The sequence below is a fragment of the Motacilla alba genome, chromosome 7 (assembly GCF_015832195.1).
Source record: "Motacilla alba alba isolate MOTALB_02 chromosome 7, Motacilla_alba_V1.0_pri, whole genome shotgun sequence".
NCBI lineage: Eukaryota > Metazoa > Chordata > Aves > Passeriformes > Motacillidae > Motacilla > Motacilla alba.
Genome location: NC_052022.1, coordinates 10,670,896 through 10,692,997, shown reverse-complemented (window position 1 = coordinate 10,692,997; position 22,102 = coordinate 10,670,896). Strand labels below are relative to the sequence as shown.

Here is a 22,102-nt window from a genome sequence, read left to right as displayed (position 1 = left end):
ATGGCTTGAAGGGCTCATGGTTAATGGCCATCCTGAAATCTGAGCAACTACAGAAGGTATTTCATAACACACTGGGAAGGGCCATGGGAATCTTCTCAAACACCCTCCTGTCCAAGGCAGGAACAACCACAGCTGTCAGCCTTGACAAATAGTTCACCTAAACTGGCATGATTTGATTCACTCGCATTTAAGTCCAATTGTTGCCTACAAGGGGAAATCATCAAAACACAACAGAGCAATTCCCAACCAGAAACAAAACTCGTGGAGGAGGACAGGCCTGTGGATATGCCAAACTTCCCTCCCTGGTGTGGGGACCTCCAGGAGATGGGGAGCCACCACAGCAGTGGAAGGAGGCTGCCACCAGGATTAAAGCGTGACCTGATGACAAGCCAGCTTTTGTAAGTAAAAGGGCACCTGTCCATTCCTACTGAGCCCAGGCCCTTCTGCTGGGAATTGTGCTGAGCCCAGCTATGATACTGGCTTTTCAAACAAGGACATTTGTCCTGGAAGCAACTGGAAGTAGATCACTGGCCAAACATCAAGCACCACCATTCCACCACCCCAAGCTGGGTTTGATGTATTGTGGGGGCTCACATCACATCCCTGAGCGAGCTCAAGTTTGTTGGAGGATTTTTTTTTCTTATTTGAGAAATGACATTTCTATATTGGGAGTGTCATACCAGCATTAAGAATGACTAACTACACTCTCCGTTTCTGGAAAAAAGGAAATACAGATCCACTCTGATTCCAGTTATGTTCTGTTATTAATAGATAGTTCATTAGTCAAGTCCCACATTAGAAAGGTCTTAAAGGGAACTGTATTCTCCTACTCTTCAGAGGCAGAGCACAGCATGCACTTCCCTGGCTTGCACCACAGCCTTGGCACTCCCATCCACCTAATGCCACACTGGAATCACTGTGGGAAAGAAATCAGGTGAAGATTTCAGAAGTGAAAGGCACTTACTAGGTGTTGGCTGTAACCAGGAGATCTGCATTGTCAAAAAGGTTGACTCCTGGCACTTCCACAATGAGAACATATATAAATTCAATGATTAACATAAGGATCAATTTTCCAATACAGCTGATCTGAAGGAACACAGAGCAGGCCAGGAGACTCAATAAGACACTGTAGGTAAAGTACTGCATAGAGATAAAAATGGGAAAAAAAAACAAAAGAGAGATGAATGTCAGCTGGATAAATCAAAACTGAAAACAAAGGAAACTAAACACAGGGATAGAAAGGGATTGGTAGTTATGTAGTTGAGCTGACCAAACATATAAACCTGGGGCTACCTGTGCAATTCTCCCACTTTACAGAAGTTTAAACTGAATGGATGAAAAGGAGAACTGTGGCCTTCTTGTCCCGGCATTATATGCTTCACTCTCAAGAGACACAGGCCTCACACACAGCTGGACACCCAAGGTTGTGATGCAGCTTTTCCCTGGACACAGATACTACCAGTTCTGCTGGATTAAGTCATGCTTTAAGGCCAAATTCTAGGCTCAAATATCTGTAGAACACATAGGACCAAGGGTATCGGCAATTCACACTCCTGGACAGATGCCCACTTGAGGTCATTGGGGAAGCACTGTCCCCTCTAATGTCACACACTGGCTCTATCAGCAAGGTAGAGGCTGGACAAATGTCCCCATGCCCACCCCATGATAATTTGTCCAGCCAGCAGCTGCAGAGGTGCAGATGTGTGGCTGTGCAGCACCTCTGGCACACCTGGGGGGTGCAGCAGCAGCTCCTGCCAGGCTGGGAGCTGAGTGTTCAGCATGCCAGTGCTTCCCAGTGTGACTGAGGGTGCCATTTATGGCTCCTGGGAAAGCCAGCAAGGATGCAAAATGAAGAGAGGCGTATTATCCAGCTCACCACCTTCCTGCTATCAAATCTGTGAAGATTTAAGCTTCCACTCTGTCTGGACAGGCCTATTTCTGGCAAAAACCCTGTATCATGTGCCTGAGGCAATCCATCCTTTCAGTTAAAAGCAAGCCCTAGCTGAAGTAGAAATATGCTTGTGTTCTGAGCTCATTTATTAATAGTCTGATATATTAAATTAGAGAAAATAACTTGTACAGCTTGTTCTTGACTCCTCAGTCTTGAGGAGGGGTAGGATTCCATTGACTCCTGTGTGGACACTGGGAGCAACAGGCAACACCTGTAGCAGATCCAACACGTGCCTTGCAGAGTGCAGGTGAGGAACTCCTCACTTCTTAGCCCACTGAACAGAAGGACCTGGCTAAAGGCTGCCAGAGCAACCTCAGTGTGCAAAATGGTTATTCCTCATTGCTTAAAAATTCCTCTCTGCCCTGGGCCAGCACGCCATACAAATTCATGGTGGGCACAGACTGTTCCTAGATCTGCACTGTGCCAGATTCTGCTCCTGGGTCTTTCTGCAGAAAGCCTCAGCACACTAAAGCCTCTGCAAGGTTGAAAGTTGCAGTAAAGATGGTCTCAGAAACCTCACTGAGTCACATGGGGACCATATTCCTGTTTAGTTGAAAGGAAATACGTTCAGTAGGATACCAGGACTTTCAGTAGCACCTTGGACATCTGGATGGTAACAGATCCACCATAAATCTGTCAGGTCCCCATAAACCCAGATGACCTTGACATAAATTCTACCTCCATCCTAGACAGAGTTGTTTTTCCTTTTCAATTTCCAGTAAACAACACATGTAGCAGCCATGACCTAAAAACTTGGAGAAAGGTCTTGAATAGCTATGCAAAAAGGTAATTTTTTTTTCTTTGTAAAGTATTATATCAATGTGAAAAACATACTTGGGCTGGTTTGGGTTGTGGGTTTGGTTGGGTTTTTTTTCCCATTAGAAGCATTTAAATTTTTTCTAAACAAGATGTCCTGAAGTCACAGGAATTGCATTGCAAATTGAAGCAGACCCCTGTCTGGGCTCCTGAACTGTCTGAGGCCAGACCTACCATATTCTGGGAAAGAATATATATGCCAAGTTTTTCATCAGGATATAAAACAATGGAGGGAAGCATCAAATCTATGACTAGACACTGATTTTCAGAGAACTGATTTTTAGGTAAAACTGAGCATCCACAAACTCCTTTGAAATGACTCGCAGTTCTGCATGCCATTGAGGACCTCATGGAGAGGGACATTTCCCCTGCTATGGGCAGGATCCAACTATTTTAAAAGCCTACTAATTATTCAGCCCTGAAGGAACTGAAACATTAATATGGATTCATGATAATAACTTCAGACACTGAGGTCTGCGTGTGGTAGCCTGTGTCAGTCCTCTAATATCAGTCAAGAACAACCTTGCTTTCCTCAGAATCACTGAGATTTATCACACAGCTTTGATTGCCTTTTTTCAGACCGACCTCTAAAACCCATTTTTTTCAAGCAATACCTCTGGAAAGTTGCAGCTGGGCAAAGGACTGTCACAGAACCCCTGCAAGGTGCCCAGGCTGTAGTTGGAAGTCAGGTTGCTGATAAGGCATATGTCCACCCGGTCAGGAGTGATGTTGTATTCAGCAGCCATGCAGCTGGCAAGATCCACAGTGCTGCACATGAACTGGAAAACAAAGATGGTATTAAGCTCCACATCATAGACAAAGAGAAGAAAACAAAATAGTTTGTATCAGTTTAAAAGCCCCTTGGAAATGGTAATGTGCAAAATATGCAGCATGAAATCATCAGCTTATGTTTTACTGCATGTGCAGTAGCTATGCTTTTTCTCCCCCAAAATACTGATTAACAAAAACCAGGCCCCAGAGAACAGCCTGTCCCTCTCTGAGCCCAAACTCAGCAGTGGTGTTTGGAATCACAGCCAGACCACCTCAGTCCCAAAAGTGCAACTCAAAAGCAGAGTCGTCACCGTGCCCATGAGCTGATCCCTGCACTTGGAGCAGGAGGCAGCACCGTGCAGGGCTGGCACCAAGCCCAAGGAACACTTATGTCCCACTCAGTATGGTGGGAGTTATTATAGTATGTGTTATTTAACACATCAGTCTCGTGCCAGCCCTTCCCGCAGGGATACGCATCAGGTGGGCCCCTGTACAGAAGCATTTAAAGAATCACAAAAGGACCTGGGCACAAATCAGTGCCAGGCATATAAAGGGCTCTGGGGATGGAGCTGTTTGGCTCCCATTTCCTTTCTGTGCCCAAAAAACAAAGGGCACCAACCTCAGATGCTGTCAGTCCTAGGCAGGGTCATGTTAAATTCAGTGTTTTTAAGAGTCACAATGCTGCAGAGCACCAATAAGAGAACAATGCAGAGCTGAATGGATCAAAAGGCAATAATGGACATACCATGTTGACAAAGGCAGACAGAAAAACCAGGATAATGGCAAAGACTCCAACTAAGGTACTATTGGTCCTAGACTGTACAATCTTCTTAGAAAGAGTCTGGAGAGGAACTGGGAAAAGCTGCGTGAGAGAAAAAAAATCAAATAGACACACAAAATCCTTGCTTGTTTTACAGATTAAAACCTGCATTTGAGCCGCCTGCGTCCTTCAGCGCGGGTCTGTGTGGATGCTGCACAGGGGCTGGAGGATGGTGATGGGGGATGGCAGCTCTGGGACAAGGGCAAGCAGAGACGTGTCTGCCTCATGGCAGCAGGCCCAGCTGGCTCTCCAAATCTACTTAGCCTTCCTAATGGGAGTGATGGCTCCCGAGCCCAGATAGCATGGCTTGCAGGGCTGTGCTCATCCTGTCGTGAGAAGCAAACCACAAGCCATCTGTAACTGAAATAGCCAGGAGCTTGAGCCTGGAAATTACTGGAGCAAAAATTTAAAAACGCAGAAATGAGAGTGCATGTCATGTCCCTTTGATCACCAAGGCGTATCGTAGGACTCTCTGGTGCCATTTCAGACACAGACTGAAAACAGCCCAGGCCAGCCCTGTGATGTGTCAGACCCTCTGCAGAGATCAGCTGGCCCAGGCTGGGCTGTGACACTCTGCTCCACACTCACAGTGATGAAAATACCCGTGGCTGAGGGCAGTCAGGGAGCCCAGCTGGCCCAGTGACTCCCTGCTGGCAGGGCCAGGAGCTCCCTGCTGATGGCTACTGACTGCATCCCTGCGAGCCCCGCTGCAGGTGCTGCATCCATCCCAGATGGAAACGGTCTGTGTGTCAGAGCAGAGGCTGACCCTGCCCTTCCCAGGGTCACCCCTGGCAGGGCCTGAACCTCCCTGCATTGTGCTGGCTGCAAGAGTGTCCAGGAGACAGCCAAGGCAGCCCGGTCCCTTCACGTGCCACTGCTGTGCCAGTGGGAGCTGAGGGCTGGAGCAGGAATGCCAGGAAACCAGCAGGAATGCCAGGGCTGGAGCAGGAATGCCAGACCCATCTGCACTGCTGGCTGGAGCATGTCAGCCAGCGTGTGCTGACATGCTCCCACAGGAGATTGTCCCCCCACAGTGCCCTGCCCCTCCACACCAGGGCAGAGGGGCTCAGCCCAGCACCACCAAAGCCTTTCCCAGAGCCCAACTCTCCCTTCCCTCACTCACTGCACGAATAACCAAGCCACTAGAGGGTATTTTTAGAGACACAAAGAAACAGCAGCACAGCGCCATGGCACTGCAATTTAACTATGACTAATGTTTCTATTAAAAGTCTTGCTTTTCCCTTTTATCCTTCACTCTTACATCTTGGGATATGCAACATTTTGTCAGCGCTGTGCTTCCCACACAGCAGCCCTGCAGTGTAATTACCGAGTGCTGGAGCGGCCAAGGCTCTGATTAGCTGGTGACTTTTTACAGAGGCAGGGAGAGGTTGTGGCAAGAGTTTTGAAAGAGTTGATTTCACCTGCTACCAGCACATGCTCCAGGTGAAAGGAGAGAACAAGGCCCCGTGGGGGACTGGAGAAAAGGGGAAAGTGGGGTTGTAACTTATTTGCACTGAATGAGGATTGATTGGAATACTCTGAAAGCTTATGCAATCCTTCAGGCTCAGTGGCAGCCGCTATAAAATAAAGGAAACCCCCTTTCCCTTTCTCTCACAAACAAACCCCGATGACATAGGAATCCTTAGCTTTGTTGATAAGCCCTGGACCAAAATATCTCTTTGCCCCACTATCTCCAGCTGCTTCCACACAGATGTCAGCTAGCAGATCCCTACTAGAATAGGGTTATAAAACACCCAATGGGGCTTTCCTCTGCTCTAGCCCCTATAGGATTTTGGAAGGAGAAGGAAGATCTGTACTGCATTTAGACAGTTTTCTCACTAATTAGAGCAGGACAGGTTTTCCTGCCACCTCTTTGTTTAGGCCTCAAGGCCAAGCTCCACAAAGGTATTCAGGGATCTAGCCTCCATCTGTAATCTCTGGGAAATCAGGCACCTAAATAAAACTTTGGAGTTTTTTGTTGTGGATCTTGGCTCAAGCCCCTGCTGCCAGCAATCCCAAAAAAGCCTGACTTTGAACCAAGCCTGAGATATCAAGCAAAGCGATCAGTGGAAGACACTTAAATTCTAATGAAAACATGTTTTCTTTGTATTAATCTTGGTTCTCATTACTTTGCAAACTAGGAAAAATTTTAGGTCAGTAAACAAGTACAGCTGGAAAAAGTCCTGAAGAAGAAAGAAATGCCAAAACCCATAGGAGGTCAGGGCTGCAGTTGAGAGTGCAACAACACAGTCATGCCATGCATCTGAGGAACCTCTGCCTCATGAACGCTCCTGGGGGCCCTGTCACATAAGTCACGCTCTCCCCATTTCACAGAGGCAGCTGGAGACCAGGAACACCTGTAGCTTGAAGGACTTCTGTGATAGACATGGGGAGCCTCTCTCAGGTCTGACAATTCAGCTCCATTCAAGCAGTGCTTCTCCCATAAAAACATCCACATGTTAGGGGAATAGCACAAAAGTAGAAAAAAAGGAAAGAAGATGACTTTCCCTCCCACTTTCAAAAAAACCCAAAAATAAGGCCTCTTCTGTCCTAAAAGAAGCAGAATACCAGGACATTACAGTACAGTGAAAATCCAAGCAGCACTGCTGGTTGGCCCATTGGCTTGTGCTGTCCCAAGTGACACTCAAATCCTGCTTGAGTGACGAGCAGGGATCTCATGGAATGGCCACTCCCAGACCCATCTGCACTACTGAGAAGGGGCTGAGAGAAAGGATCTGATCCATCTGGGCAGCTGAGGTCCACATTTGGGCAGCCACACAAGGTGAGGTCACTCCTTAGCACTCTGAAATCCCCATGTAAAGAAAAATAACCACAATGGGAAAAAAGAAAATTGGATTGTCCAGTTGATTCCAGTTCACTCTGAACTGAAATGTGTACGTGCAGGGGAAAAAAAGGGCAATGCTGTGCAGGTGAAAGTACAAGTTTAAAAAGTGATCCAACAAGTAGTATGTCACACTGAAAATAATCCATAACCTCCAGTCATTTGCATGATGAAATTACTCTAAATAAAGTCAATTCTTTGGAACAACCACTGATCTAGGACAGAAGAGAAATATTTCTTCTTTTTGTCTTCTTAACATCTAGTGTGGGTATGGAAAACTGCTTAGATAATTGCTGTTATGTTGTAAGATGAGGTCTTTAAGGTCTGATTTTTCAATTTGTAATAAAAGCCTTTGAGTCATTTCGAAGTACATTAAGATGCTTCTGCAGTAAAAGACAACATCTCCAGGCAACTTGATGTTGCGAGTCCATTTCTGTAACTTATTTCACAGTGATTTATTAGTCTATTAAAAAAGTACAGTTTTCAGAGGGTTTTATTTTCCTGATTGAGACAAAAAACCCAAATGCTTTGGGAGCATCTAGACCAGCTTTTGGAGGCAAAGAATGTGATGGGCAAGCTACACCTATGTAGAGCTACAGAAAAGCTTATTTTCTCATAAAGGATAACTTGAAATTTCTCTCCTGTGTTCTCCCAGAACCATGCAAGAAGTTGAATTCCACACAGCAGTGTGGATACCAGAAGTTAAAGGATTTTAAGAAAAAACCACAAACTTGATAAGTTAGTAGCAAACCAGATGTCTGTCAGCAGAGTATTTGAGAAGGGACCCCGGTTCCCATGACCTTAGACTCTGCTGGGAAGGGACACCACCTCACAGTGGCCAAGACTTCATGGAGCATCAAAGCAAAGAACTGGAACTCTCTTGTTTATTACAGCTGAAGAAACTTGGAAAGCCAAGCTGGCTGTGCTGGCAGTTCCAGGATCAACTTCTAGTCCGTGGAGAATTTTATAGTGGAAGATAATAATGACAGCAAAAGAAAATAAAACACGATCAAGCTGTTCAGAAAGAGCCTGCTGGCCACTGTCAAAGCCAGAGCTGGAGAGGCCAAAACAGGGAGGGGAAATCTCACATGAAAGCTGGAAAGAGGAAGAAAAAAAGAGACATTTATCATGTAACAGCACAGCAAACAGGCAAAAGTTATGCTTACGCTGATGTCCCGGGGTGGACACCTGCTTTCCAACTTTGTGTGAAACAAACCACTGGTATTTAAAACACATGCTCTCCTATTCATCTGAGTGTGAAACAAAGCAAACAATGCTGACATCCCTGTCTTCAGGGATTTCATCTCAAGGATCTGCAAAACTGCCTTCCTTCTGCAGGTGTGTGTTCCCTGGAGCAACGTGGAGTACAGAAATAAAATAACACCCCTTATCCAAGGGCTGGGTAAACCTATTGCTTAAAAATCAAAGACTTGAAACACAAAGATGTTGTTCTGGATGACAGAAGTGGGCTGCAGCTATTAGAAGCTGCTGCCATCAGACATGGAGCTGACAAGCTAGAAGTACCTGTTCCCTAAACAAGCTATCTCATAATCAGGTGTTGTCAGCAGAGGCTAATTTGGAGCACTAAGAAGGGGCAATCAAAAAGGAACCAGAGCTAGAAGGCTCAATATTTTCAATATTTGCAATCTCTGCACAGAAGCCACACTGGATGTTATGCATGAATATGTTGTGGGGATGAAAACTCACTGCTGGAAATGTCAGCGGCTTCAGAAAATCCCATTAAATTCTGATGTTATTCTGAATTCCCTCTGATGTCTTGTGCATCTAGAGCCTGTGCACAGAGGCAAAGCCAGCCTAGAAACAGTTGGAGGCACCACAGAACAGACCTCTTCTACAGGAACTTGGAAGATTAAGACAAAGAAAGCAAGAATAAAATCTGCCTACCATCCCAGGGACTGAAAAGTCCTGTGTGCCTTTTAAATTAATCAGTAGTTAAGATCAGTAATAATTTTAACCAAAAAGCCCAAACCATAACCAGAGGATTTGAATGATAGCAGAAGAATCGAGTGCTGCTGTCAGTATGTGGAAGTGGCCTGTAAATGCCACTGGGTGACAAACAGCTCTGAGCCTTGGAATCTGGCTGGTGGCAAGTCAGGCAGGGCACTCCAGAGCCCCAGGCCTGCCCCAGCTCTTGTCCCAGCAGAACCAGTGACTTGGGGTGGCCCTGTTTGGCTGGCAGAGTGCTGGGATGGTGCTGCCAGAGATCTGCAGCGTGAGGAGGCAGCAAAGCTCAGCACCAAATTCTCAAGTTCACTGTGCCTGTGACCTGAATCGTGTCACATTGGTGGTTAATTAACTGCTAATCACATTAACTGCTGATACCAGTTTACAAATGGATGACTTTTAGTAGAATCCTCAAGTGCAATGGACACACCAAGTACAGCCAGGCAACCGTGGGTACCATTTCCCAGCTCAAGGCACCCAAGCCTTCCTATCAGCAGTGTTATTTTTAACTCTGCTTCTCATTGCTGGTAAACAAGCAAGACCAATGGGATGCTGCACTTACAAACTAGGCTCCCTTTAATATTGTCATAAGGCCTAAGGAAACCCTGTGATGAGTAGTTAACTTCAAATAGAACTTGAAGCTTCTGTCACTGGGAACACTCTGCAGCTCTTATTATATGAGAAGGCAAAGCTTAATTTCCAAATCTAACTTTAAAAAAATCAGAAAGACATGTAAGGTGCAAGTCTGTCAAGAGCACCCACATTCAACTGTTAAAAATGGCACAGAGAAGATAATTAAAGTGAGACAAATCATCTGCCTGACATTATCCATTATCCCACTGTTTCTTCTGCAGGAAACATAATGCTACTGAGCTATTTTATTCCAGGCACTGAGGAACAAAGCTCAGCTTGGGCTAAGGAACCTGAATCTGACCGTGTTCCATGTTCAGACATTTCTAGACTAGAAGGATCCCTAAACCTGAAACTCATCAATGTTTTTAATAGGAACACCTTTGAGTGAAATGGATGAGCAGAGCACCCTTCCCACAGTGCTCACTGCCAGTTTACCACAGGCTGACAAGAAGAATTAATATGTTTTTGGACTTCACACAATGTATTTCTTTTCTGATCAAAGCCAAGCTACAAGAAAGACCCCAGCGAATGTTGGAAGCTCTGTACACTCATGTGAGAAAGGCTGATAAAATTCTATATGTTTATGGCTTTTACTTCCCTCCAGGACATTTTTCCTTGATGATATTCTGCTTCTGATTATCTGCCTACCCAAACACGCATTTGCAGCAGGGGCCATACACAGGCGACTCTGCAGGAAGTTTACAAGGGAGGAAATGAATGTTCAGGGTTTGGTCCCACACTGGAAAATGTGCTCTTCTTATATCAATATGAGAGTGTCTGCAGGGGACTTAATAGACATGCAGATCCACAGAGTGATTACTTCTTGCTGAACTACAGAGATGCCAACCCTAACATCTGTTTGCAGTTCATTCTGCCTTATCAAAGGCTTTTTCTGTAACCCTTATCACATAGTGTGGAAAGCTTGGCTAACAAAACACACTCTGTTAGCTGAAGAAGCAGATTGCTGATCTGGTTATCTTAGGCAGAGGACTACAAAGAAACCACAGTACTCACCTTTACACAGGAGTAAATGACTGAAACAAACACCACCGTGGTCAGGATCAGGAAACAGGTCAGGTAAAATCCCAGCATAAACGTAGAGCTGAAATCAAGGAGAGGTTTGGTTGGTTTTGTTTTGTTTTTTAAATGCACATTGTGTAGAACAGCTACAGCTCTGCTCTCCAGAACACATTTGTACAAGCTATGACACACTGCACAGGCTTTCCAATTAGGATAGCCATAGGAGACACGAGGTGCCCTGAATACCAACAGATACTCTGGCCTATTTAGAATTATTCAGACAGGCTGCAGAACAGAGAATGCTGCATCTTTTACAGCAATCACCTTCCTGCTGGGGTGACAGAGGTGGGACTGAAAAACATTTCATGCACTAGAGGAGGTGACAGAACGACTTGTTGTGGCAGGTCAGCCCCCAGCTGGCTGTGGGCAGGGCACCCCTGGGAAGGAAGGAGGGCTGAGTGCTGAAGTGCAGCTGGGTGGGAATAATCTCAGTGGGAATGGCTTCCTGTCTTGCACAGGGAATGTCTGTGCAGCACCACTCTGTGCTCTGTCTTGTGCCTGGGATGTGAGCAAGCACAGCACAAGGATAGTCAGGGATAACAGCCTTATCTTGGCCAGCTTGAGAGGTTCCTGCTCCTCCCAACTTTGAAGTACAAAGAGGATTCCAGGGCCAACTTTGTACTGTGAATTTTCATTTGTTTTCCTCACAAAGATATTCGACACCAATTTCCCAGTGATTGGTCTCAGTGTGACAGGATAGGCTCCCTCCCAGGAGCCAGCCTTGTTCATAATCTAAAGGAAGTACTCTTGTGACATGACATTGAGGGCAACAACACCAAAGCCAGCTGGTCTCTGTGTTCTCTCGTGACTACCAGGATAATTGTACTTGCTAATTCACTGTTTGAGCCTTTTTTGAAATTCCTTAAAGCAATTCCTCTTTATCATAATAAATTGACACTGACATTCTGTCTCTAGTTTCAAATTCAGATTCACGGTGTGTCTTTCATGAAGCTCTGATGGTGACACATATGCACCTGTGGTTTCAGTTGGTGTTCAATGAAAGACCAAAGCTATGCAACTGAAATATAAGGAGAAACAAAGCAAAAGGTGAAGGGAAGTTTATCTGACCTACAGTTAAAATGTAGAATTTTATTTACTCTTGAACCAAACAGACAGGCCAGGCTGACTAAGGACACTTCAGAACTTGCAAAAAAAAAACCCAAATAAACAACCACCCTCCTTATGGGCAGCATGGAAGGAGACTGAACAGCACAACATTTACACCACACTGCCATAAGGGATGGGCTCCTGCGTAATACAAAGGAGGCAGCCATATGGTTGCCACACATGAGAAATTGTCAAGTTGTCATTTAAATGTTAAACTGGGTTTTATGGAGACAGCATAGTGGCTGCTTAGGGAGCTTGATGAGCAACACAAGGCTGGTAGAGGGCCTCTGTAGGTGTGAAGTTATGATAGCAATATCTAGAAGTCCAAAGTGTAAGCCCCTGTTAAATTAGTTACTCTCAGAGAACATTTCTGCATGTAATTAACATTGTATTGATTGCTGGGAATTATCTAGTTCCAATTTTGAGCCTCTTTCAGCTTCACTTGCAGTTTCCCAAAGCAGACCTGTCTGTTTACATAGTGCATTTGTCCTGATGTTATTTTGCTGATTCAATCCTTCTGTGAGCACTTGTGCCTGGGAGAGTGAACGACAAACATCAGACTATGTGTTATTTCTGTGACCTTCTGAATATCTGATCTGAGCACTGCAAACCAGTCTCTACTCCAAGAAGATCTGTGGTGGGAACAGACGTAGGAAACAGTTGTAATGGCATAAAATAGGGCTGGAGCTCTCTTTAGGGACAATTTTTTGTCTTCTTGTAAGGAAAATCAATTTGGAGCATTTTCAGAGCTTCTGTGATCTTGTTCTTCAGTTTAAAAATGACTAACTCTAAATTTATTTCCAACACAGCATTGCTCAGTGAATGGTGTATTATTGCTACTAAACCAGAGCATAGGAAATACCCACATGCTGTAATTTTAAGTGACTTTTAAAGAACTCTTTGAGAAGTCCCATTTCTGCAGAGCTCACTGCTGGAAAAGATTTAGTGGGTTGTGCTGTGCCTTGCATACAAAGCTGCAGACCACTGCAGTGGGCCAAGAGCACTGTGCCCCAAGGCCCTGAGGAGCTTATGCCATTCTTGCCTGGGAAAAGAAATGACTGCAACTCTTAAACCTGGAGTGAGCCACAAGCTCAGGCATGTGCAGCTCAACCTCCTCTCTATCTCTCCTCTTGGCCAGCAGCTCTGAGTCCAGAAGAATGAATATGTGAGAGATTATCCTCATTTGCTAAGCAGATCCTGAGACCTCTGTGCTCTGAGCAATGAGGCTGTGATGGGTTTCCACCTCCCCGTCTCAACGTGTTCAGACAAGAGAGCAGCCCAGCCTTGTGCAGTGAGTGTGTGCTATGCCTTGGTAGCCAATCCTTACTACTCAGAGATATTTGTTTTCCACAGGCTTATAAATGTGCTGAACTGAATTTCCTCAGACCGAGGTAAATTATAAGAGAAATCACTTTGGGAAAACAGAAATCCTCACATGCCAGTGAGAAGGTTTTAATCTGCACTAGAAATGGGTGAAAACAATAAGCACCATGCATCACTTGAGCATGAATTATTTAAGGATTTTTTCTCTTCCCGTTGGAGTTCTGAATTTTCAAGGAAAAAAACAAAGAAAAGTAGGCTGGAATAGAGGAGGGGAGCAGATGGGAGCAAAGGGATGAAAGGGTACTCACTGTGGCACGATTATGATTTGAACAAAGCAGATGAAGAGGAAGACTAGGGAGGCACAAGCCACATAGGCTCCAAATCTGTCATCCACCTGCTTGGAGTACTGCAAAAAAACACAGTTATTATGTTAGTGGGAAATTTGGTTGGCTGCCTTCTCTCCACAAAAACTTCTTACTTGGCTTTTGTCTAGGTCCTTGGAAAGCAGTGCTGGTAAGAAACAACATTCCCAACTCCCCTTCCCCCCCAACCAATCTGTAAGGGCTTGAACAGGCCCAAAGGCCAGGGGAGAAACCCACAGGGCTGGGTGAAGAGAGGATTCACCAGCTGCCCCTTGCACGAGAGGAACAGAAATGGATTATCGGGGCCCAAGATTCTAGGTCACTGTCATCAGACCTAAACTTCTTGCATGGGAAGTTTCCTCCAAGAGGGACAAATGCTGCTAATGAGAAAACCTTTCATTTCATGCAGATGACTGGACTCGTTCTGATGGCAGTGCAAGGCTGCTGTGGCTTTCACACAGTCACTCCTTCCAACTTCTTGTCAACCTATCGGCCACGTGGGAGCTGCACCCGATTCCCAAAGATGCTTTCTTTAGCTTGGAGCTCAGTTCTCAGCACAGACCATATCAGTGTTTGAACCACAAAATAAAAGGTGCTCTGAACAGGTGAACCACTAATTTCCCTGGCAGTTTTCAGCTATAAAACTGAAGAGGAGGAGTGGGGGGAAATTACATGCTCGAGCTTTTATCCAGTCCCACACTGATTCATTGAACAGCTGCAAATCCTGAAAAGCTCTGCTTTTGTAATAGGTAGTCATTCTTGTCAAGGAAAGACTGTTTCTAAATAAAAGGATAAAATAATTAGTGCAGACTTATTATGAAGTGTTTTCCATGGTATAATGAGTTTAACCCACAGACCACTCAAGCATCCTAAGGATATGTGCTTGAACAAAAAAATGAAAGAAAAAAAAGGATTACTTTCTTTGTGCAATTAAACCCACCATTTCTTGTGGTACCTTTAATAATGTCATCCAGGTACCTCTAGACTTAGAAATTAGACTTAGAAATTTAACTTTGCAGCCACCTAGAGCTGATGACAGCTGATAGTCTGTACTATATAGTCAGGGATATGATCTTTGCCTGACAGCAATATCTGAAACCAGATCAGGATGAAATCAACTGCTCATGAGCTTTAGGTCTGTTACTCTCCTTTCTCACATTTTTGGGATAGAGAACTATTTCTTGTTAAAAATGGGCTCCCAAAAATATCCAGAGTACAGATTGCATCCCAATGAGCCCTAATAGTACCGGGGGCTCTTTGAGGACAAAGGGCAGGGAAAAGTCCCTCCAGAGGAGTTTCAGAGCTTAGGTAGGCTGAAGTGGGTTTCTCCAGTGATTTGAAGGAGCTAAGGGGTGACTGCAATCTCAGTTTGGAGTCTCAAAGTCAGAGAAACAATCTGGTTTGTTCTGGTTGTTCTGGATTCCCTTTACAGCTTATCACTGCACATTCATGTGTGTCTGATAGAAACGGCTTTCCTGGCCAGTGCTCCCTTCAGATAACGGTGATTTTTTTAGGACAAGTTATATTAAGGTTTCCATGAAGAAGCATGGATTTTTAAAAATCACAGCCCCACCTCCAGCACCCAAACCATAGCTTAAACCCTAGATATAACAGCCTGACCCTCTGCAGGAGAATTAAAACTCCCAACAAGCCTGCCTGACACACTGCAATGGTTTCTGGGCAGCGTTACCTTTTTCTCCAAGTCAGGCTCCCTGAATGTTAAGAGGAATTTGCGCACGTGCTCCGAGCGTAAGCGATCGATGCTTCTGGCGTCGATGGCCCGGCCCAGAAACTCATCCACTTCATCCTCTGGGTTCATACTCTCCTGGGTGCTCCTGAGGATGCCATGAAAAGGGAGCATAAGAGCACAAGATAATTTCTGCCTCTGCACTGTGTGTTATGGCAGTGTATAGTGAGCTGGAGGTTAATGGCCTTTTGCTTCAGCTGGGAAAGGAGCTGGGAGCAGAGAGGGGAGTGGTATCAGCTCTAGATACCACTAGATTACTAGTATCTAGATTACTGCAAGGCTTCTATTTATTTGCCCTGTTTCTATACTACATCTGTTTCTTTGCACTCAGGTCTCATTTCCATCCCTCATTATCTAAAACCACTGGGTAGCCTCCTTCCCCTTGTCCTCTGAGTTATCCTTCCCTGCACTGCTGTACTGTTGAAGCTGTTAGTGCCCGCACTGAAAAAAATGATTTACGCCTCCAGTCATATTTCACGCTTTCTAATAACAATTCCTGTAAATATTACGAAGAAAATTTCCAAACTTGAACAATTCTCCGTTTTTGAGAAAAAATTGTTTACAGAACAAACATCAGGGGAAAAAAATGTGGCCTGACTCCCCTTCACACAGTTACTTAGGAGTATAAAGCATAAAACAGAAAGAAAAATCTGTTTACAAGATATTTACTTAAGGAAAGGTTGCAAAAGAAAAAGGCAACAGAAGAAAAAAATACAAATTAGATTCTGCTTTCTAAATATGTGGAACAAGATTATAATATTTTGTGTCACTGTTTTTCTGAATCTCTGCTGTAGCTAGAGAAAAATGAAGCTGATTTTCAAAAACTGTTGAGAAAAAATAACACTGTAAACTTAATTGTCCTGAGGCATTTTGCAGGGAGGATCAGGAAACCAGAAGCACCTCCCCAGATTCTAGTTATTTTTAAAATCTAACAGTATTTTAATGACTTGATGCTGTCACTTTAATGGCCTGCCCTCAAACGAGCTATCGGCAGAAATTAAAAGCTATTCCTGAAGTGCTGTTTTTCTGCTTTGCTTGTATGATTGCCCAGGTTATCCCCAGGGTTTGCCAATAGTTATCCACTGAAATATGCCCCTCCCTTGCACGGGGGTATATTCCAGCAGATAACTATTTCTGTGTGCAAACCCCATGGTGGCACAGCAGCTTTGGGCTCCTGCTGTGTGACCCTCAGCTTAGGCACTCCGGAGGAAAAATCCTGGGGTCTGACAAGCACGATGAAAAGCTACTCTGCTTTATTTCCCTGGTTTCATTTGTACTGCATCAGAGCACACAATGCTCTCTGTGTTGCAGCCAGCAGGCTCCCACAGGTGAGGCTGCTCACAAACCAGAATGTGACTCTGTTTTAAAAGTTAAAGGTCCCTTTCCAAAAGGAAGGCTCTTTAAAAGCTTTCTGCAAAACTGGTTCAGATTCTAAGAAGCCCTCTGTACCTCAACTCTTCTGTGCATCTCTTGGAAAGAGAAAAATAAATCAGGTCTATCTGCTCATTTCCATTCTACCACTCCTTGACCCAGCTAGCAAGTTGAATGTGTCTGCACCTCAGCTGGGTCATGACAGCACACCAGTGGCTTCTATTCAGTGGCCATACAGCACTTGCAAGCCTAGTTTGTCTCAAGGTCGAATCTCTATTTTAGCCAACTTTAGTATTTCAGAGGGGTTGAGGGAAAGAGTTTTTTATTTTGGGCCTCTAGAAGTTATTTAGTTCCTAGAAATCCATATAATCAGCTTTGAAAATAAAAGTGTTTTTTTCCCTACAAGATCAAGACATTCAGTTTACTTCCTCAGAGGAAGCACATCTGCTTGAGCATTCAAGGGGATGCTGCTTCTCTTCATTCAGACCTTGCAACATCTTCTGGGCTCATAAAAACGAGCAAGGAAATCATTAGGCTTTGTATTTACAGAACGTCTTCCAAGGTCCTGTGAGTTATGTACACTCTGGGGCCGTTGACATTTCCCCGCTCCGTACCGCGCACGGAGGCGCGACGCGCATTCCGCTGCCACCCGAGCACAGCGGGCAGCTCAGCGTCTGGGCAAAGAGCACTCACATTTCGAGTTCCAGCCTGGAAACTCCACTGAGGAGGATGCAAAGGGAAGAACCTGCCTGCTTGGTGTCTACCTCAGCTGCCTGCGGGTTTGTAATAGGTTGTTTTACTGCTCGGGGTGTTTCTAATACTACAGGAACCTCCAAGGTTGCAGGCTGTGTGGAATTACCCCTGCTGCTTTTAAATTGCCTTGCTGGGACGTTGGCAGTGGGAAGCCACCCTCACACAGGCTGCAAGGAAGCTCAGTCACCTTGCACAGACTGAGCTGTTCAGGTGACTTTCACAGCCCATTGTACCCAAGCTAAATTACAGTACAGCAAGTTTGGGTACATTTGCATAAATGTAATTTTCAACTGGCATACTAAAGTTCCCGGTTCTAAGGAGTGCCCTGGAGGCAGTGCCTGTAAGTCAGAGCTGAGCTACTGCCATAGATTAATGAAATTCATATGTCAAAATGCCTTTTGATATATTGATAGTATGGCTGGTGGAGGGGGGAGGGTAGAAATGAGGATTTCAGGCTGTCATGAAACTTCCAAAAACACATCCTAAAAGCAGTGCTGAGATTTCTTCAAATGCAGCCAACAGAAAATTGTGTCAAAGGACAGGAGCAGCACAAACAAGAGCTTGTAGCAACTTTTTCACTCTGATTGCAAACGTGAACGCTACCAATTAACCCAGAGATGCTGGCTTCAGAGTGGTCCAAAAATGTGCTGCTGATTTAATTACTTTCTGCCAATGCAGAGTGTGACCACTGCCAAAACTACATGAATGCCATAATTTTAAATGCTTCATGCTTGGGTTGAGTAACTAAACCTGCACTCATGCACATAAGGCTTGGTCCTGTTTTCAGGGATGTGTGCTGCCCGCGTCTTCCTTTGCTGCCAGACAAAGGCATTGATCCTCAGTATTTCTGCATGTGAAGGAATGGCCTGAGTACTTGACATGGTTTAGGCATCTAATTTTAACCATTCTCACCATGATCATACTCTGCTAGAGATTTGTTTTTGTCAAATCTTTGTACTTGAGGTAAACAGATTTCTGGATAAAGAGAATCAGAGGAAAGTAGTAGCTTCTTTTGCTACTGAACAGAAATGCAAAAATCCTGAAATCTGTATAATAAGCTGGCACCATAATAAGCTGAGTGAGACAGCTCAGCTATTGGCTGTAACAGCCCAAGGAACCTTTCAAACTAGAGGATGGAGAACAGATTATGGTCCTTGGAGCAGCCGAGGAGATGCTGCTCCTCAGCTGCTGGGTGACTCTGCTGTGGACCAAGAGCTGATTTTTGTGTTTTCTTGCAGAAACTATGAGGAAAAATACTATTTTGTGAGGGATACTGAAAATTTCTGTATTCCTATGAATTATTTTGTTGTAATCTCTTAACTATTTTCTGCCCAAAGCATATCTAACATCAGTGGAGTTTCCCAACATCCATGGATACAACAGGAAAGAGTGAACAGGAAACAGTGGGACCAGAGAAACATCTCAGGGGGCACAGAGCTAAATGTTACCAAAATCCAGTTTGCAGGGAAGGGCGAGGGAAGGAGGGAATGACTCTTAATATTGCCATGTTCAAACTTATCACTTTCTTTTCCATTTAGGCAGCTGCTCCCGGTGCTCAACCACCATAATGTGAATTTTCCCACAGCTGAATGCCTAGAGCTCACAGAAGCATTTACTTGTCCCAGCTCACAGAAATCCACTCAGCCTGAGAAACATGACAAAGAGCAACAGCAACATATTTTAGGCATCAGTCTCCTCCACTGTTGCCTGACTCGCTCTAAGCAAGCTTAGAATCTTGTAATTAATGCCATTCAGCAGGACTGAACGCAAAATTATTCTAAACACCTTCAATACAGGAAATGCTTTTGTTGTGTCCAGTTGCAGAAGTTAAAAAGTGAATGTGTTTGGGTTTTTTCCTCCGAAGGCAATTTTTCAAAATACCACTCTCATTAAATTGTTTTAACAATTTCTCTAAATTTCTATAGGAAAAAAATGAAAATGCTGCCAAAATTTGGCTATATTTTAGACCATGAAACTTTGAATTTACTTTTTCAAACAAGATATAATTTCTGAGTTTATCTTTACATGTAGAAATAAGTAATATGCAATAATGAATAATATAAAATATATACAAATAAACTCAGAAACAATACAGGCATTTCAATACATGCATAAACCTTTCTTACTGGAGATGTCCAACACTTACATATACTTTAGAGGAAGATTTTGTCTTGGGTTATTTTCAAAGAGTGGAGATTATCTGGGGCAAGGGGAAGTGCAGCAAAAGCATTTTAATTATAAAAGCAAGTTAGAATCACCAAACAAATAAATGTTTTGAGGGCAGTGGCTGTTCTGAATGCACATCAGTCAGTCCTGTGCCCTCAATTGGCTGTCCCTCCAGGACAAACCTCTGGGGAGTCCAAGCATTATTTCTGGCTTCCGGGCATCAATTTTTGTCCTTTTTTAATATGAGAAAAAAAATCCCAAACGTGTAAACATAACAGTGTATGACAGAAGTAAATTTGCTTACTTGTCCTTGGGGTCCTCGAAACCCTGAAAGAAAGGAAAAGGGCACACGGGTGAGCAAACAGGCTGATCTTGAGAACACAAAGCATCCCGGGAACAGCATTTCACAGGGGACTTTTCAGGGCACTCATTTGTTAGGTGTGGATGGACAGCTTTTCCCACCCACAACAATATTTTGTGCAGCCTTGCCAGCGGGCAGACAGAGCAGCTTTGGAAAAACACATTCCTTCAGATATAAATTCATGGCAGTGCAGATAAAGGAAATGTTTCAGCTGACTGCTGGCACACTTCATTTCAGGTGTCTTCTTTTTAGCAGTCACCATTACAAATGACACAATGGAAATTGTACTGATATTGTAACTGAGGATGTATTTTACTTGAAACAAAACTCAGAATGATAACAGAAATAAACCCCTGCATTCAACAAGGCTGCATCTCTTTATGTCAGGGCTCAGCTAAGGGCAATGGATGCATTTTGGTTTTTATCTCTCACAAGGGTCCCCCTGCTCCTCCCCTCATCATATGCACACACAGAAAATGTTTTCTTGAATAAGAGTTCAGGAATTATTTATAATATTTGCAATATCCCAAATATTCACAATTCTTTCAGGACCACGTGAATGGTGGAATTTACTTATTTATTTATTTATTATTGATTTATTTATTTAAGTATTTATGAGTCAGCCATAGTTGTAATGGCTAGAAGGCCTTAGACAAAATTTTATATGGAGGCATAAGTTTATATGCTCAGCATTAATGTACCTAACAGACCAAATTACATCAAAATTGCCATTTTACATGGGCTGAAACAAAATGTACCCTCTGACATCTTGGCTTAAATTTAACTGTAGTCAAGAAAAGTTGCATATTTGACAAATAGGGTCAAATATTCAGGCACAGAGTTTGTACCCTGTGTTCCAAAACATAAAACAAATGTAGCTGGGAGATATGAAGAATTGCTTTTGTTTTTCTCCCAGAGACCTCAGGTCAAAACTGCTCAGGGCACGTGAGGATATTCCAGCTGCTGGACCTGCAGCAGCAACCATTCTGGGGCAGCACACTGAAATCCATCCTGACTGTGGAAAATCAAACATCTTTGGGCAAAAGTCTTCCCACAGGGGCCTTGTCCAAAACCATCAGAAACAACAACATTGACCAGATACTAAATGAGAACAGATTTTGCCCTTGCAGTGAGTTAGCAATGTGGCCACATGGCAGAAGGAAAGCCAACACACCAGCTTTGCCAGAGGGAAAAAGTGAGGTCTGTCATTCAGGTCACTCAGGACTGTGATTCACTGAGAGAGCAATTCCCATTTTTACATACTCTGTTTCAGACTAAAACCACACCCCTAAACAGAAACTGCCACTCCAACTTAACCCATCAGAAATTCAGATCAAGGAAGTCTCTCAGTCCCATGTCACAACCACCAGCAGATCCAGTGGGAAGAAGGAAATAATAAGGTTGATTCAAAGTTAGCATGTCCAGTTATTCAAGCAAAAAAAGTACTTTCTGATTTCATGTTAAAGAGTGATCATTCAGCTTTTTGTCGTGTGTTTTTTTCTTCATCTTTTGCCTAATTATTTTACAGTTGTCAGAAATATCTGATTGATTTATTTATTTATCCTCTAAGTAATCCTACAACACAGTGCCAAAACTGAAAGCTCACTGATTAATCATGGAGACAAAATGCTCACTAATTTGTCTGGTGTAATAGTCAGTTAGGCTGGGGAAAAAAAAAAAGTCAACTGAACATGAATAGCTACCAGCCAAGAAATAAGCAGAGGGAAGGGATGAGAAAACAGCCAGTACTTTATTAGATAGATATCAAGGTCATTTTTTCAAGCTTAGGCAGCTGGGAACTGGATGACTGACTGCAGTGGGTGAGTCCCCATAAATGGTCTGATTTTCACAACCAGCTGTGTAACCCTCCATCCCACTGAATTCCTCAAACTAAACACAGATCTCACACTCCTGCCTTTGAGATGCACAAGTGTGAGGACACAGGCTGACCAGGTCAAGTTACTAGAACACCTCAGCAAGCACATCCTCAAAAACATCCCCAATACTTCAAGTGTGGAATAATATTTAACTGGC

At 44.0% G+C, this 22,102-nt stretch overlaps 1 protein-coding gene across 1 annotated transcript in view; it reads right to left on the bottom strand.

The window, feature by feature from the left end:
- Positions 1-22,102, bottom strand: part of ADCY5 (adenylate cyclase 5) — a 204,467-nt gene that overhangs the window by 10,988 nt on the left and 171,377 nt on the right. The window contains exons 9-15 of the mRNA XM_038143319.1: positions 20,012-20,034; positions 15,361-15,505; positions 13,617-13,714; positions 10,813-10,900; positions 4,284-4,400; positions 3,382-3,546; positions 965-1,140 (exon numbers count right to left, since the gene is read on the bottom strand). Of these exons, the coding sequence (XP_037999247.1) occupies positions 965-1,140; positions 3,382-3,546; positions 4,284-4,400; positions 10,813-10,900; positions 13,617-13,714; positions 15,361-15,505; positions 20,012-20,034 (812 nt within the window). The remainder of the gene's footprint in view (positions 1-964; positions 1,141-3,381; positions 3,547-4,283; positions 4,401-10,812; positions 10,901-13,616; positions 13,715-15,360; positions 15,506-20,011; positions 20,035-22,102) is intronic.